Genomic DNA, 14,907 nt, shown 5'->3' on the forward strand with positions numbered 1-14,907 from the left:
GAGTAGTGTGCTGGAATAGTTCCAAGCAAGATACTACTACCGACTCGACCATAGAGGTGGAGTACATTGCTACAGTAGAGGCAGCAAAGGAGAGAGTCTGGATGAAGTTGTGCATCATAGATCCAAGAGTCGTGCTAGGTAGCGAGGAGCCGATTCCTTTATATTGCGATAACAACAAGGCGATTGCTCAATTAAATAAACCTAGGTCTCAATAGAAGTGTTCTGAGGAGGTTCTAGCTTATTAGAGAGATCGTGACCTGAGGAGATGTAGTAGTGAAAAGAGTTCCATCCAAAGATAACATTGCAGATCCACTAACAAAGTCATTGTCTCAGATTGTCTTTGAGTGTCACAGGGGTCTAATGTGGATCAAACACATAGGTGATTGGCTTTAGGTCAAATGGGAGATTGCTAGTCATAGGTGTCATACAAGCCAATCACGTGAGTGATGACATGTGTGACTTGACACGTAGTCATTTTGCTTATTATTATTATTTAAAATTTTATCACTTTATATTGTATGTTGCTTGAATATATTGTGATATCCATGGATCTATACAATGAGAATCGACTCGTGATGAGATCATGATAATGAGACCGATTTGCCTTTAAACATAAATACTAAATAATCTCAGTCATAGGTTACTCGAGAGGGACATCAAGATAACCGGATAGACTGATGTGCTGTATACCCACACATATGATGGATGTAGCTGGTCTCATAGCTGCTCATTAGATAATGAGTTAATTGATTGATCCGCTTATGGAATGATAGATGGTTAATGATGCCTTATTGTTAGACAGCGATTTCGTAGTTCTAGTGGTGTATCTGGTCCTTAGACTTGAGACACCAAGGATGTCTTGTATGAGTACTTCATTCTTTGATACCAGACTTATAGGTCTGGAGGTTTCAGATCTAACACAATCGGTCATCGGGAGTGGTAGCTAACCTTACGATGACTATTGAGTGTCGATAGAGGATCATCCGCTCTTAGTGTCATAAGAGGAATATCTCATGTGTTCTTGTTCAGACAAATCCCTAGCTAGGGTCATTCGGATTGAGAGAGAAAGAGTTCTTCGGGAGAATCCGATTAGAGCGAGACTCGAGTAGAAATCATATGGGCCTGACAACACCATGCCCGGTATACGGTCTCTGGGATATTAGATGGATAAGGGACTATAAGTATATGGTAACTGAGGACAAACATGTCTAATTGATTGGATTCCCCTATATCGTCTAGGGATTATGGCCTAGTGGTCTAGCATATCCGTAGTCAATGAGTCGAGTGAATTATTATGGAGATAATAATTTACTAAGTCAGAAGGAGTTCTGACAGGTATGACTCACGGCCAACTCGATATTGGGCCTAGAGAGTCACACACATATAGTAGGTGTTGCGATGAGTAGAGGTTCGGATATGTGATATCCGTCGGAGCCCCTATCTTATTGGATATCCAACAAGCCCCTGAATTATTGGATCATATGGACGAGATCCAATAAAAGCCAATGAGAGATTATTAGATAGAGATCAAACAATCTAAGAGGCTTGGGTAGTTGGATGGAGATCCAATACCGAATAGGACTGGATCCATTATGGTTATATTGATGGGGGACCTCTATAAATAGAAGAAAACCAATGGTTCAAAGGCTAGAGCCTTTTTTAGGTTACCTCTCCTTCTCCTCCTTAGATATCAGGCTTAGGGTTTTGAGGAGCATTGTCGTAGCCCTGATGTGTGGATCACCACTAAAGAAGATGACGTTTGACCTTCTTCACCCTCTCCTAGAGATCTGTAGGGATTATGGGATATACGACTCCTTAGGTAACACAATCTTTCACATATGCAATTTTAAGTTTTGTGGATTTTACGTATCAATCTTTACACGACGACGAATAAAAAATTAAAATTTTATTTTAATATTATTTTACTATGCATGTGATGTTGTCCTCGTATTTTCCTATAAGTACCTTTGGTGCTACCACCTATGGACACTGTTCGCATATTAGTAGAATTAATCTTAAGAGGGGGCCACTTCTGTCGCCGCACGAGCGGCACACGTGCCGTAACGACCAGGTCAGTTCACTCCCTCGCGAAGGCAACGAATACAGACGGTTTCTAAACCCACCCCCGTTTTTATCACGTGTCGACAACACAGTTCCACGTGTACGTGTATACTTATGCACTTGATCTCCCAATCCCCAAAAATTAAGTTTATCTATTGATATTTTGATTATTAATATCGATATTTAGATGTTGATATTCTATTTTGTAAAATTTCAAGCTTATTTGACATTATATCATGGAAGAATAGGTTCAATTGTTCAGAAAACCACAGTTTTTCCTTTGTGGCACTCAAAATACATATGATTATTTGATCAAAGCCTTTCTCGTGATATAAATACGAGTATACAACACACGAAAAATAATTATCTTTTATATTTAACGGTAAAAGCCAATAAAAAAAAGAAAAAAAAAGGGTGGAGACGAAAAATAGGGCGTGCAAATATCGTCAGCATGAGAGCAAGCAGGAAGAATTCCACACGTCGTCCTCGAGCCAAGGCAAAAGAAAGGGACATAGGAGGCGGTTTGCTGAATCCTAGATCTCACCATCTTCCCCATTCTTTTTAGTCTAACAACGCATTCTTTCTCTTAAAATGTGATTTTTAGACGCTGATCAGTCGCAAAAGACCGTCTTCTCTTGTTTCCTACGTCTCCGCCACGAGGAGGGATCACAATAAGAGGAACATGGAAGAAGAAGCGCATGCGATTCCTTAATGTTGCAACGAAATCCATGGTCTGTTCTCGAATCCACACAATATCAGCTCGGAAGAGAGGGCTTTCATGCGCCTTTCCTCCTTTCCCCCGATCGTTCCAATGTTTCCGAGACCCTTCCTCGTAAGGTTTCTTGATTTTGCCCGCCTGGTTAATTGCGTTGGCGTTTTTGTTTGATTCGTCTGGATCTTGACGATGGCGATGTTTCGCAAGTTCTTTTACCGCAAGCCACCCGATGGGCTTCTGGAGATTTCCGAAAGAGTCTATGGTATGCTTCTGATCTCTCCAAACCCTTCTTTTCTTCGATAACGCTGCGAAATCGAGTGATTTTTCTGGACTTTTTTTATGTTAGTTTGTGTGATTTTCCTGCGATTTGGCGCTTCGAGATCAAATATCGAACTTTTTTCGTACTTGTAATTATTCGTCAAATACTAATCGGGAGGTGCACCCGTTTGCACCAAATGCATAACTGCAATGGGCTTGAATCCGCCCACTTATAGCTAATCGTTCATCTGCGCTTCGTTTTGCCTAAATTTTGATCGGGGTGGTTACTATAACATGTGGTAGAAAGATCCAAGAGCCATCTGCTCGATGAAATAGATTTAATAGTTTCTATGGAAAAACCTATAGATCTGAATGCCTCGATGAAATAGAGGATTTAGTTTCCAGTTTGCATGATTCAGCTTCTATAAAATGGTTGCAGTGTTCGATTGCTGTTTCACGACTGATATCTTGGAAGAAAAAGAATACAGGGTGTACATGGGAGGCATTGTGTCACAGCTCCACGAACAGTACCCTGATGCCTCCTTCATGGTGTTCAACTTCCGAGAGGGGGAGAGCCAAAGCCAGATTTCTAGCGTCTTGTCAGAGTATGACATGCTTGTGATGGACTACCCACGGCAGTATGAAGGATGCCCGCTGCTCACAATGGAAATGATCCACCATTTCTTGAGGTCAGGCGAGAGCTGGCTCTCGTTGGGTCAGCAGAACCTCTTGCTGATGCACTGCGATCGAGGAGGATGGCCGGTCCTAGCTTTCATGTTGGCGGCGCTTCTGGTTTACCACAAGCAGTACACAGGCGAGCAGAGGACACTGGACATGATCTACAAGCAGGCCCCCCGTGAGCTCTTGCAGCTGCTGTCGCCGCTGAATCCGCTGCCTTCCCAACTGAGATACCTGCATTATATATCAAGGAGAAATGTGGCCATGGAATGGCCTCCGCTTGATCGAGCTCTTACTTTGGACTGCATAATCCTTAGGTTCATTCCTGACCTCAATGCAACAGGTGGATGCAGGCCAATATTTCGAATTTATGGCCAGGATCCCTTCATTGCTTCTGATCAGACTCCGAAAGTTCTATTCTCAACACCAAAGAAAAGCAAACTGGTTCGGTTTTTCAAACAGGTAAATGATCTTTTTCCTCTCTAAATGTAATCTTCTCTTAAAAATCGAAATGAATGTTTCTCTGGAAAGCTTAGAATGTGGTGAATGCAGACCTTTTTTTCCAATCGAGTGATACAATGTTATGGAGTGTAATGCCATGTGCTTCTGTTCACAAATTGCAGGAAGACTGTGAACTAGTCAAGATCGACATTCATTGCCATATTCAAGGAGATATCGTACTTGAGTGCATCAGCTTGGATGAAGATCTAATCCGGGAAGTGATGATGTTCAGGGTCATGTTCAATACAGCCTTCATCAGGTCTAACATTTTGATGCTAGATCGTGATGCCATTGACATCTTGTGGGACGCCAAAGATCGGTTTCCTAAAGATTTCAGGGTCGAGGTATGTTCTTTGCCCTGTTCTTCGATGAATCGGAAGAACCAGATTTGTACTGATGCTGACTTTAGTTTTCGGTGAAAAGGTTCTTCTTTCAGAGATGGATGCGGCTGATCCACTTATATCTTCAGAATTGACGAGTGGTGAGGAAAAAGATGGCCTTCCAATTGAAGCATTTGCCAAAGTGCAAGAACTGTTCAACAATTGGGATTGGCTGGAAACAAATGTGGATGCTGCCACGAAAGTTCTTCAGCAGATATCTTCGTCCAAGAACTTGCAAGAGAAGTTGGACGCAATGTCTCCGCAAAAGTTCGAAGCTGATGTTAAGCTGAAAAGGACGAGCTATGATGTGCTTCGTGAGGAACTCCAGTTGGGAGAAACCGATGATGATGGAAACAAGAAATCGTTACTTTCTTCTCCCAAGGAGCAGTCTGCTCCACTTGATGAGGGTTCTGATTCGATTACGGAAAGCCAAAATGTCGAACTGGATGGTCCGCAGATGTCAGCACAATGCCCTTCTCGGATAGAACAAATTCCAGCATCTCCATCGACTCCTGCCTTTTCTTCTGATTCTCCGCAAGTGCCGGGCTCTGATGCAACTGTTTCTAGATATCATAGTTCACCTTCATCTCTTGGAGTCATAACTCCGCTTCATGACCATGTTGCATTTGATAGCTCTGAAGTAACTCAGACAACAATGTTAGCTTCACCTCTTCCAACCAGTTCAGCTTCTGGATCCAATATTTCTTCGGAATTATCACAATGCCAGTCGTCAGAACAGCTATTGACATCTTCAGCAAGTCACATAAAAGATACTTCACATGCATCTCCTTCTCCTCCTCTGTCCCCTCTCCCTCCTGCTGCTGCTGCTGAAAGTGATGCTGAAACAACTCTCAAACCAACAGCAGTAGCGGAAGTTCCATCTTTGACAACTGAAAGCTCGATTCCAGAAGTTCCCCCATCACCTGCTCCAGAGCTTTCAACTCCAACACCACATACTTTCGTGTCTCCCCTACCTTCTCATCATGGAACTTCTTCACAGGCTAATGATAAACCAACTTCACATCCTCCTCCTCCTCCTCCTCCTCCTCCTCCTCCTCCTCCTCCCGTTGAAGGAACATCATCCGCCTCTGTCTCTGCTGGCTTGGAAAAACCTGCTTCTGCTCCAGTTGCACATCAGGTAGTCTCAAGCAACATGGCAGGCAAGTCAGTACCTAAACCTCCTCCACCACCCTTGATGGCCTCCCCGAGTCTCCAAAGTAACTTAATGCCTGTGAGAAATGCATCTGAAGGAGCAGGTGTTCCTCCACCCCCACCCCCGCTGCCTGGTCCTGCAGCTGCAAGCTCAGCACCACCTCCACCTCCACCACCTAATATTTCATCACAACATTCTACCAAATCATCATCTGCCCCACCTGTACCACCTCCTCCTGCACCTTCAAGTTCCTTGGGGAGCCTTACTGCTCCTAAATCATCTGGAGGTAAGAAAACCAACTCTGAGGTAATACCTCCGCCACCGCCAAATGGCATGAATGCTCCACCAGGTGGGAAAGGACGCATCTTGGCACCAACTTCAAATTACAGGGGAATGCAGACTGCACAAGCATTATCTAGAAAGGCTAATTTGAAGCCATTGCATTGGATCAAAGTAACAAGAGCAGTGCAAGGAAGCCTATGGGCGGAGTCACAAAATTGTGATGAATGCTTGAAGTATTTGACCATCCATTTTTACTTTGTGAAGTTTTTACCTTCTTAAAAAATTTGTCTTACATTTTTGCTTTTTTTTTTTTTTTTTGTGCTAGGGCGCCAGAGTTCGACATGTCTGAGCTTGAGAGTCTCTTTTCAGCTGCAGTTCCAAATTCTGAACTTCGGCGTTTAGGTTCCAAATCCAGTGGTTCCATGGGTCCAAAATCTGACAAAGTTCATCTGGTAAAGATTTCTTGTAAGTTCAGAGAGAAAAATATGTAGATTTTACTGTTATATAGCCATCTGCTAGTCACAGTTTATCTGATAGCCTTAGCTTTTCTTGTTAATCCGATGCATGAGTCATCCATTCATTTCGTTTCTTTCTTTATGGAGTTTCAATCTCATTAACATTAACTAACCTTTCCATGAGAAACTATTGTAGTTCATGATGTTAGGATATTTAATTATTTCTGTGAATTATCACAAGAACCACTAATACATAATATGCCTACATTAACAGCTTGGGGAACTGGGTATGTCCATAATTTTGGTTATTCTACATATGACAACTTAAATTAATTCACATCTCTAGAATTGGTGTCTCTCTTAAGCTTAATTTTCTGCACATACTGTATATTGAAAGGATCAACTCACAGGAATTAAGATGATTTTGTTCCCTTCCATCTTTCATTTGACTACGGTTTGTAAAATATAGAATCGAAAGCAGACTTCAAAATTCCAAAGGATTAGTTAGAATTTGGACATTTGACACCCAGAAGAAGAAAGACAAACTTAGACAAGTTATTCATAGTGTACTTGTGTTAACAATTCTCTTCATAGTACTGGAAGGAAGGCTAAAGCTCCGAAGAAGACTAGGGCCTGCATTTGATCCAAGTGATCTAAATGAAGAGAATAAAATTTTCAAATTGTTGCATGATTGTTAGAAAACATTCATTTGTATGGACCAACACATGTTCCTAAATGCCAGGTTCTATTATTTTAGACGGCTCAACTTATCTTTCTTGCCAGCTTGCTCCAAATGTCAGTCTGCAGAAAGATGATGAACAATACTCAGATTATGATTAGAGTCAACACCTAGGATTCTCAGTCTCTAACAGAGAGAAAACATGGTGAATTCTGGAGGCAAAATTGTTTAGAGATTGCGAGGATTGAAAACCCAAGCCCCTAATGAGACTCGATGGAAAGTTTGAAATCATAGTTGCCTGCTTTCTTAATCCTGAAGAAGTCAAAAGTGTTGTATCTTTAAGAATATTTTTAGGGTGGTGATGGTGATTGTTAAAGCAACACAACATACCCCTCCATATGATAGTTTGGTGAATGCATCAAAACAAAGATCCTAATGGTGATTCTAGTGTATTCTTTTGTTTTCCACATGAAGTTCTTATTTTTCATCTGCCTGTAAGTTTGAGTGGCCTTCACATTTCAAATTTGGCAAAGTGAGGTGTCCTTTTATTTCCATTTTTGTTGGTTACTATGGCTATATGTGGGGTTGGATACAGTCTACTAAAAATAATACTCTCATTAGATCTTGTATCAAAGTGTTTTTGATATCTTTTTTTGGATTATGTAGAAAATGAAATTTGGTACTTTTGGCATCATTTTCAATCATTGTATGCAAATGCTTTAAAAAATATTTGCAAGAAGAGGATAAAGATTTTATTATGCATAAGAGATGAGATTGCTAGCAAATTCAACATCAAGTATTTTAGTAAGGGTTGAGTTCTTTTAAATGAAGAAAACCTCTTCTCAAGAAACCAACTTTAGTTTCCTAGAGAAGCCATTTGCAGGCTCTCCAGAAATCAGCAAAGTAGTGATCTTTAAGAGTACTTGAGATCAACAATTGTTCCTTCTACTTAGTTCAGCACATCATTGTTAAATATGTTGAAATAAAGTAATCAGGATTTGTGGATCAACATGGAACTCAAGAGAAGATAAATGTTCACTCCTAGCCGTATTGGCTATTTGACCCATTAACTTGATAGGCATGAACCACTTGTCTCAGAATATCTAGGCCATAGACTATGATAGCATATTCATTTAGTCTTATAAACCAAGTCAAAATTTCTCTTACATAGGGGTGGAGTATCACAAATGCGCTTCTCTAGGAATATCAGTGGCCTATTTTGTGTATATATATGATTTGTTCTTTTAGTTAAGGATTCATTGGTTTCCTTCTTAACTAAATTCAATTGTTGTAACTAATTTGTTGTGGATATAAATCTTCATATGAGAGGATAAAACAGGAAATTTTAAATTTGAACATTTTGAAATGAAAAAAGAGCCATTGAACAAACTAAAATAACTTTGATGGCAAAAATATAATATGAGGGCATATACGTGCTTTTAATGTGATCATATACAAGCTCAAACATGTCTCGTAATTTATTTACATTACTTGCACTTGCAGATTGATCTTAGACGAGCTAATAATTGCGAAATCATGCTTACAAAGGTTAAGATGCCACTAAATGATTTACTGGTAAGCAGATGACTTCTGGTTAGTTTCATAGCAGCTGTTTCTTCAAAATTTGAAGCTTACCTTCTTCTTGAACATTTACTTTTGATGTATTTTTGTCATATAAAAGTGTAGATTGATTTTTCATCCTCTTGTTTTATTTTTGACAAATTTTCAGTCACTTGTCTAGATGAGACAAGTTTATGTTAAGCAGCATTTTTTTTCTTTTAATGGGACTAAATCCTAACTAGGTAAGTTTTGTATTAACTTTTTAATGGCTTATATATATAGGTAGTAATTTCCTAGATGATGAATATTCGCTAAACATTTCTTCATTAGTTTCTTGATCCTGGGTTATGGCATTAAGTATGGTCCTGATTGCTTTTTGATTTTGTTCACAGAGTTCAGTTCTTACCCTTGACGATTCCATTTTAGATGTTGATCAGGTTGATAACCTCATTAAGTTTTGCCCAACAAAGGAGGAAATGGAACTACTCAAGGTTGTTATATGTTATTTTGCTTCTTTTTTTTATTTTCCCTTGGCAATATATTTTCCCATTTCTTTGCTTCTTATGCTTCAACTTGTTTTTTTCCTGTAATTATTAGGGATACAATGGAGATAAAGAAAACTTAGGGAAATGTGAGCAGGTAAACAAGTTCAATTTGATTCTTTGCTGCAATTTTTTGAAGTAGAAGATAGATCAAGTTGACACAGATCCTCCACGAAAATTAGTAGTCTTGGTGCAACAATCATCAGGAATTTTTGTTTGTCGTTTGCAAATTTCTTCTAAATCAAGTTCTTTTGCTGTTATATCAACATTCAGAAGATCGATTTAAAGCCTTATTTAATCTTTTGCTTAAATATAATGATTGAGATTAGGAATTGAATTGTGATTGGCACCTAAAACAATCTCTGATATATACTGTTTGTTTGTTTGTCTTTCCCCTGATTTTAACCAGTATTTCTTGGAGCTGATGAAAGTACCACGGGTGGAATCCAAGCTAAGAGTGTTCTCATTTAAAATCCAATTCCAATCACAGGTTGGATAATCTCATGTTTTTCCTTTGGATGTATTTGAGGATGTTTCTTGGAATTATTTTTCTTCATATTTTCTCTACTAGGTTGCTGACCTCAAAGCTAGCCTGAACATTGTCAACTCTGCTGCAGAAGAGGTAGTCCATTTTTTGCCTTATTCAGTTTGCAGTTTGACTATCTTGGCAGTGAACTAGCTGGTTCTGAGATTCCATAGCTTACTATATATCTCTTCCATTCTCAGATCAGAAGTTCTGTTAAATTGAAAAGAATTATGAAGACCATTCTTTCTTTGGGAAATGCATTAAACCAGGGAACTGCCAGGGGTGAGTCAAAATTACACATTGTGGATTTTTACATCATCTTTGCTCTTATTATACAATTGATCATTTCATGTTCAGAAACACATGATGTTTCACTTAATACCTATCATGTGATGCAACGTTGTCCTTGCATGCTGATAGTCTTGACCTTGCATCTTCTGTAGGATAGTAAATCTAAGCACATTATATAAAGAAAATACAGATTTCCATCTGATTACCCTAGAGCTATATATCACATAATCTAGATGATTTTAAATTCAGTAAAATAGCACACACATCCTTGGTTACCTCTTTTCGTAAGTACATACTTGGCTACTCGTTCATTCCTTTCCTAACTGTAAAACATAAATTGGTTCATATTTATTTTCCCAAGATTATTTACCAGGAAACTTTGTTGGACTATAATTTCGAACTACAAGAAAACTTAGGTAATATAAGCCCAATGAATATGAATTGGTATGGTAACAATTTTCGAACTACAAGAAAACTTAGGTAATATAAGCCCAATGAATATGAATTGGTATGGTAACAATTGGTCAATTCTCTCTTAACTAGATTAAGGACTAACTAGATTAAGGACTATGATGTAAGGAAGCGTTATATGATTGGATTGTAAGAACAATTTTAATGAGATAATTATTTTTCATTATATATCAAGAATAAGAATCCCAATTATAAACATTATGAGATAATTGGATTGTAAGAACAATGTACAAAGGTAAGACTGAAAATATTGGCCCTCTCTAAACTTTGCATTGGGGGAGAGTCTCGTGTACCAAATATATCCTTTTTATCAAGAGGAATAATCTCAATTACAAACGTGCATTCACGTAATCTATTTGATTTGATTTGGTATGTTGGTTTTTGTGAAAACTATGTGCAGAAGCTACATTTTCATCTGATAATTTTATACCAATATGAGCTCAATGAGGCACAAAATGGTGGTTCTTGATTTCCTCTAAACCACTGTTAGCATCAGAATACGTACAAAGGTGAAATTCAGGTTGCAAGAAGATGTAGACATTGTTGTGGTTGATGACAGTTGATGTCATCTTCATATACTATTAAATTTTGTAAGCTATCTCAAACTGAAGAGACCACCGTGGAGATCATGGACTGGGCAAAGCAATACTGTTCTAGAATTGATTTGTTATGTTCATTAGCCACCTTATTTTATCTTGATTTTCATACAACTGGCTGATATCAGTTATCTCCGAGAGTTGTATATGCTTTTGGAATAAAATGATACAAGGTACTAGATCACAAGAATTTTGTCATGAAATGAAATGGCTCCTTAAAAACATCATAGACATGAATTTGAATTTTCTTAGACAACAACGGTTGGTCTAGAAGTGTTGTGTAAACCAAAAAAGTTTCTCTATAACATGGACAAAAGACACGGATTTCTGTGGAAGCTATTGGTATTTGATTTGCTTATGTTTCCATATGCCTTTCTGTATTTTTTTGTGTCCAGATATCCTTTTTTAATTTACTTTCCACTTTCTGCTTTGGTTTTCCTTGGCCACAATATATACCATCACTCCACTGATTTCAGTTCTTAAGACTGAATTTTCACAAGAATTTTGTTATGGCTATTATGTTCATAGGTGACTGTAATAGTAAAGCTATATCCACAAACATATCTTATATGTGAATTTACACATCTATTTTGGAATATATGTTGTCATAGCTTCTTCCTACACAGTATTTAGACAATATATTTTTGGTTGATGGATTTTTGAAAGTCGCCTAGAACCCAACTGTTCCTGACGGCTATGTGCAGATCATGGGATTCTGCACTGGCACTTCACTAGAGAAGCTTGGGATGGCGTACCAGCTTGATAACATTCAGTTATCTTCATTACCGCCTGTTAAAAATGCAATCTAAGCTGCTCTGTGAAAGAGAATAAGACGGGACAATTGCAGTGGCCATAGAGTCCTATCTTACAGGATATGATGAGATACTGATGTAAGGACATATCTGTTACTCCAGAAGCCTTTGGGTTTTAGTTCCATTGACTTGATCATTATGTTGCATGCTTTAGATATTTTTTTAGAAGTATTTTAATTCATAGTTTTGAAGACTAAAAATCATACTCAAATGCTCCAAATTCCTTAATATTATTCTCAATTTTGAGTTTGTTTTGATATATGTTTTTACTTCTTGCTTCAGTTACTTTAATAAAAAATTAATTAGACACCATCTGATGCTTCAGATGTGAGCTATTTAAATTTCTCTACCAAAACAAGCTTTTTATGTTTCCATCTAAGATGTTTTTGTTCATGCATATTATGTGATACTTCACATGTTTGCTGTATATGTTACCCTATGTTTGCAGGTTCTGCCGTTGGATTTAGGTTGGATAGCCTTCTCAAACTTACTGACACACGTGCACGCAACAACAGGATGACTCTCATGCATTATTTGTGCAAGGTAGCTTATTATCAGAAACGAGGTTTTATTTCTTCCACAAAAGATAGCTTATATATCAGTTTGACTGGGATCGATATGGTTTAAGATCGTTGACAAAATTTCTTTTGACGAAGTTTAAGAAATTCTCGTTATTTCATCCAAGTTTGTCTATGTATATAAAAATCAGTTTAATTATATGTACTTTGGTCGTAAAATGTTGCAGTAAAATAAGATTTTATACTTCATTATATAGTCATGGGCATGTGGTGCTTAGGTTTTCATATAAATACAGTCAATTTAATCAACGACAAGAGGCCATGATTTATCTTTTATCGAAAAGCCTGACTTTCGGTTCCTAGTTCAGTAAAATATAATGGAAAATATTTTGGAAATTCAGCTTTCCATCTGTTTTTTTCCTTTTTTTTTTTTTTTTTCTTTTGGGCTCTGGTTTCCCTTTTTCATGATAAAATAGAACATTTAGCTTCTTTATGTGATCTTCCATTATAAAACTGGACGTATCATTTGCATATCATGAATGAGTTTCTACTTGCTTCTCCTTCGTTTGTCTATTTTTTTGTTGCTAAGTCTAAAATTAATCAAAACTCATTTTGTTATCCAAACCTTTCTTTTCTTCCTTATCAACCTGCAGGTTCTTGCAGACAAACTTCCTGAACTTCTTGATTTTCCCAAGCATCTTGTTAGCTTGGAACTTGCAGCTAAGGTAAGTTAATGAATTTTTTCTTGTTAGCTTGATTTTCTTCCTGGACTTTTAAAATTCTTCACTTAATTTTTTTTTTTTCTCACAAGTTCAAAATCTAACTCAATGAAGTAATTATTTTCTACAGATGCAACTGAAATTTCTGGCAGAAGAAATGCAAGCAATAAACAAAGGCCTTGAGAAGGTTGAACAGGAATTGACAGCATCAGAAAATGATGGTCCTGTATCACAAATTTTCTGTAAGGTATTGAGTCATATTCATACTAATGCTCACAACAGGACTTAAACCCCTGAACTCTTTACTGCCACCATTGCGATTTAGCCACTAAGAAGTATCCTTCTGCCTGAAATAGTTATGTTCAATCTTTCTGGTTGCTACTGAATCCATAAGTAGGATCTTTGATGCAATATGGAACTCTGGACAAAGAACGCAAAACTCTCCTGTGTCTTTTTTAGTCCACCCCTCTTACTGAAACTACATTTGTCAGACCCTGGAGGAGTTTCTTGGTGTTGCCGAAGCTGAAGTTCGATCTCTAACTTCACTTTATTCCAATGTGGTATGCTTCGATGTTACTGCTGCTAATGATTTTGGAATCTGTTAGTGCCTGTTATAATTTGTTTTCTGACATTGTTTTTGAATCTGACCTACAGGGTAGAAATGCTGATGCATTGGCCCTTTATTTCGGAGAAGATCCGACACGGTGTCCATTCGAACAAGGTATATCTCATTCCAACCAAGAAACATCGAGTTTATCTTCGAGTACCCAAGCAAGTTTCGATAAATAAATTACCTTACTCTTTCATGTTGTTTCGAAATATACCTACACATACGGTATCACTTGCTGCTGTTGCATGAACATGCTTGCTTGCCCGCAGCATATTAGCCGTATATTATTATTGGTCAGCCAGACAGCTTTGGTACATATCTTCATATATAACACGTGATTTCTTCTCTTCATTTTACAGTTGTCTCAACACTCCTCAACTTCGTCAAAATGTTCGTGCGCGCCCACGAAGAGAACTGCAAACAACTGGAGATGGAGAAGAAAAAGGCGCAGAAAGAAGCAGAAAATGAAAAGTTGAAGATCAACAGTTCAAAGAACGCGCCACAGAACATACCATCCACGACCGGTAGTGCCAACACCACATAGACTGGCAAGAATTCTTCTCTTTCACATGCAAGGATCGTTCTTGATATACATTAGAATACAACAAAGGGAAACATCTCGGGTCGATACGAATAATTCGAGAGCAAGAAGTTGTGAGAAGAAGCTATCGTCGTTGCGAAAATTGTAGATTTGTTTACCACCTTTTAGCCTCATTGTGCATGTTCATCTCTTCCAAACTATGATACATTAAGTTCTTGTTCTGTATCTTCCGGTGCAGCTTGGCTTGAAGAAAAAGAAGCAATTTGGAAATGTATGTACAGATGACCGATCCAAATATAGGTTTTCGTTTGTTACCACCCGATTCTTGTATAGTGTTTCTCGTCCCTGTAAACGACGATATCAAAGAGATATTTAGCTTGATGTAATAGCTGCGAGGACACAGTCATTTAGCTTTTGTGAGCCATTGCTCCGCGCATTGTCTTGTATCTCTCACTGCTTTAAAACTCTTCAATCAATCATTTTTTTCTCTTTTCTGATGAATTTGACATGGAACAGTGTGGTGGGTTTGATGCCAAACTTGTCACACAGATTACCGTGA

At 38.1% G+C, this 14,907-nt stretch overlaps 1 protein-coding gene across 2 annotated transcripts; it reads left to right on the forward strand.

Annotated features, from left to right (window-relative positions):
* The first annotated feature begins 2,554 nt into the window (after window positions 1-2,554).
* Window positions 2,555-14,662, forward strand: LOC135607361 (formin-like protein 18). 2 transcript variants are annotated; one of them, XM_065099128.1, is made up of 17 exons: window positions 2,555-3,038; window positions 3,474-4,174; window positions 4,336-4,557; window positions 4,637-6,261; window positions 6,354-6,480; window positions 8,666-8,737; window positions 9,160-9,213; window positions 9,320-9,361; window positions 9,674-9,754; window positions 9,836-9,886; window positions 9,991-10,072; window positions 12,409-12,503; window positions 13,132-13,203; window positions 13,328-13,444; window positions 13,689-13,757; window positions 13,852-13,918; window positions 14,167-14,662. In XM_065099128.1, exons 1-17 carry the CDS (start codon window positions 2,966-2,968, stop codon window positions 14,349-14,351), a joined length of 3,735 nt encoding a protein of 1,244 aa, XP_064955200.1. In that variant the 5' UTR covers window positions 2,555-2,965; the 3' UTR covers window positions 14,352-14,662. The 2 variants fall into 2 exon arrangements, with proteins under 2 accessions (XP_064955200.1, XP_064955199.1); XM_065099127.1 differs by having other exon boundaries at window positions 2,556-3,038; window positions 9,115-9,213.
* The last annotated feature ends 245 nt before the right edge of the window (window positions 14,663-14,907 follow it).

This window comes from Musa acuminata, chromosome BXJ2-3, assembly GCF_036884655.1.
Source record: "Musa acuminata AAA Group cultivar baxijiao chromosome BXJ2-3, Cavendish_Baxijiao_AAA, whole genome shotgun sequence".
NCBI classification, from domain to species: Eukaryota; Viridiplantae; Streptophyta; class Magnoliopsida; order Zingiberales; family Musaceae; genus Musa; species Musa acuminata.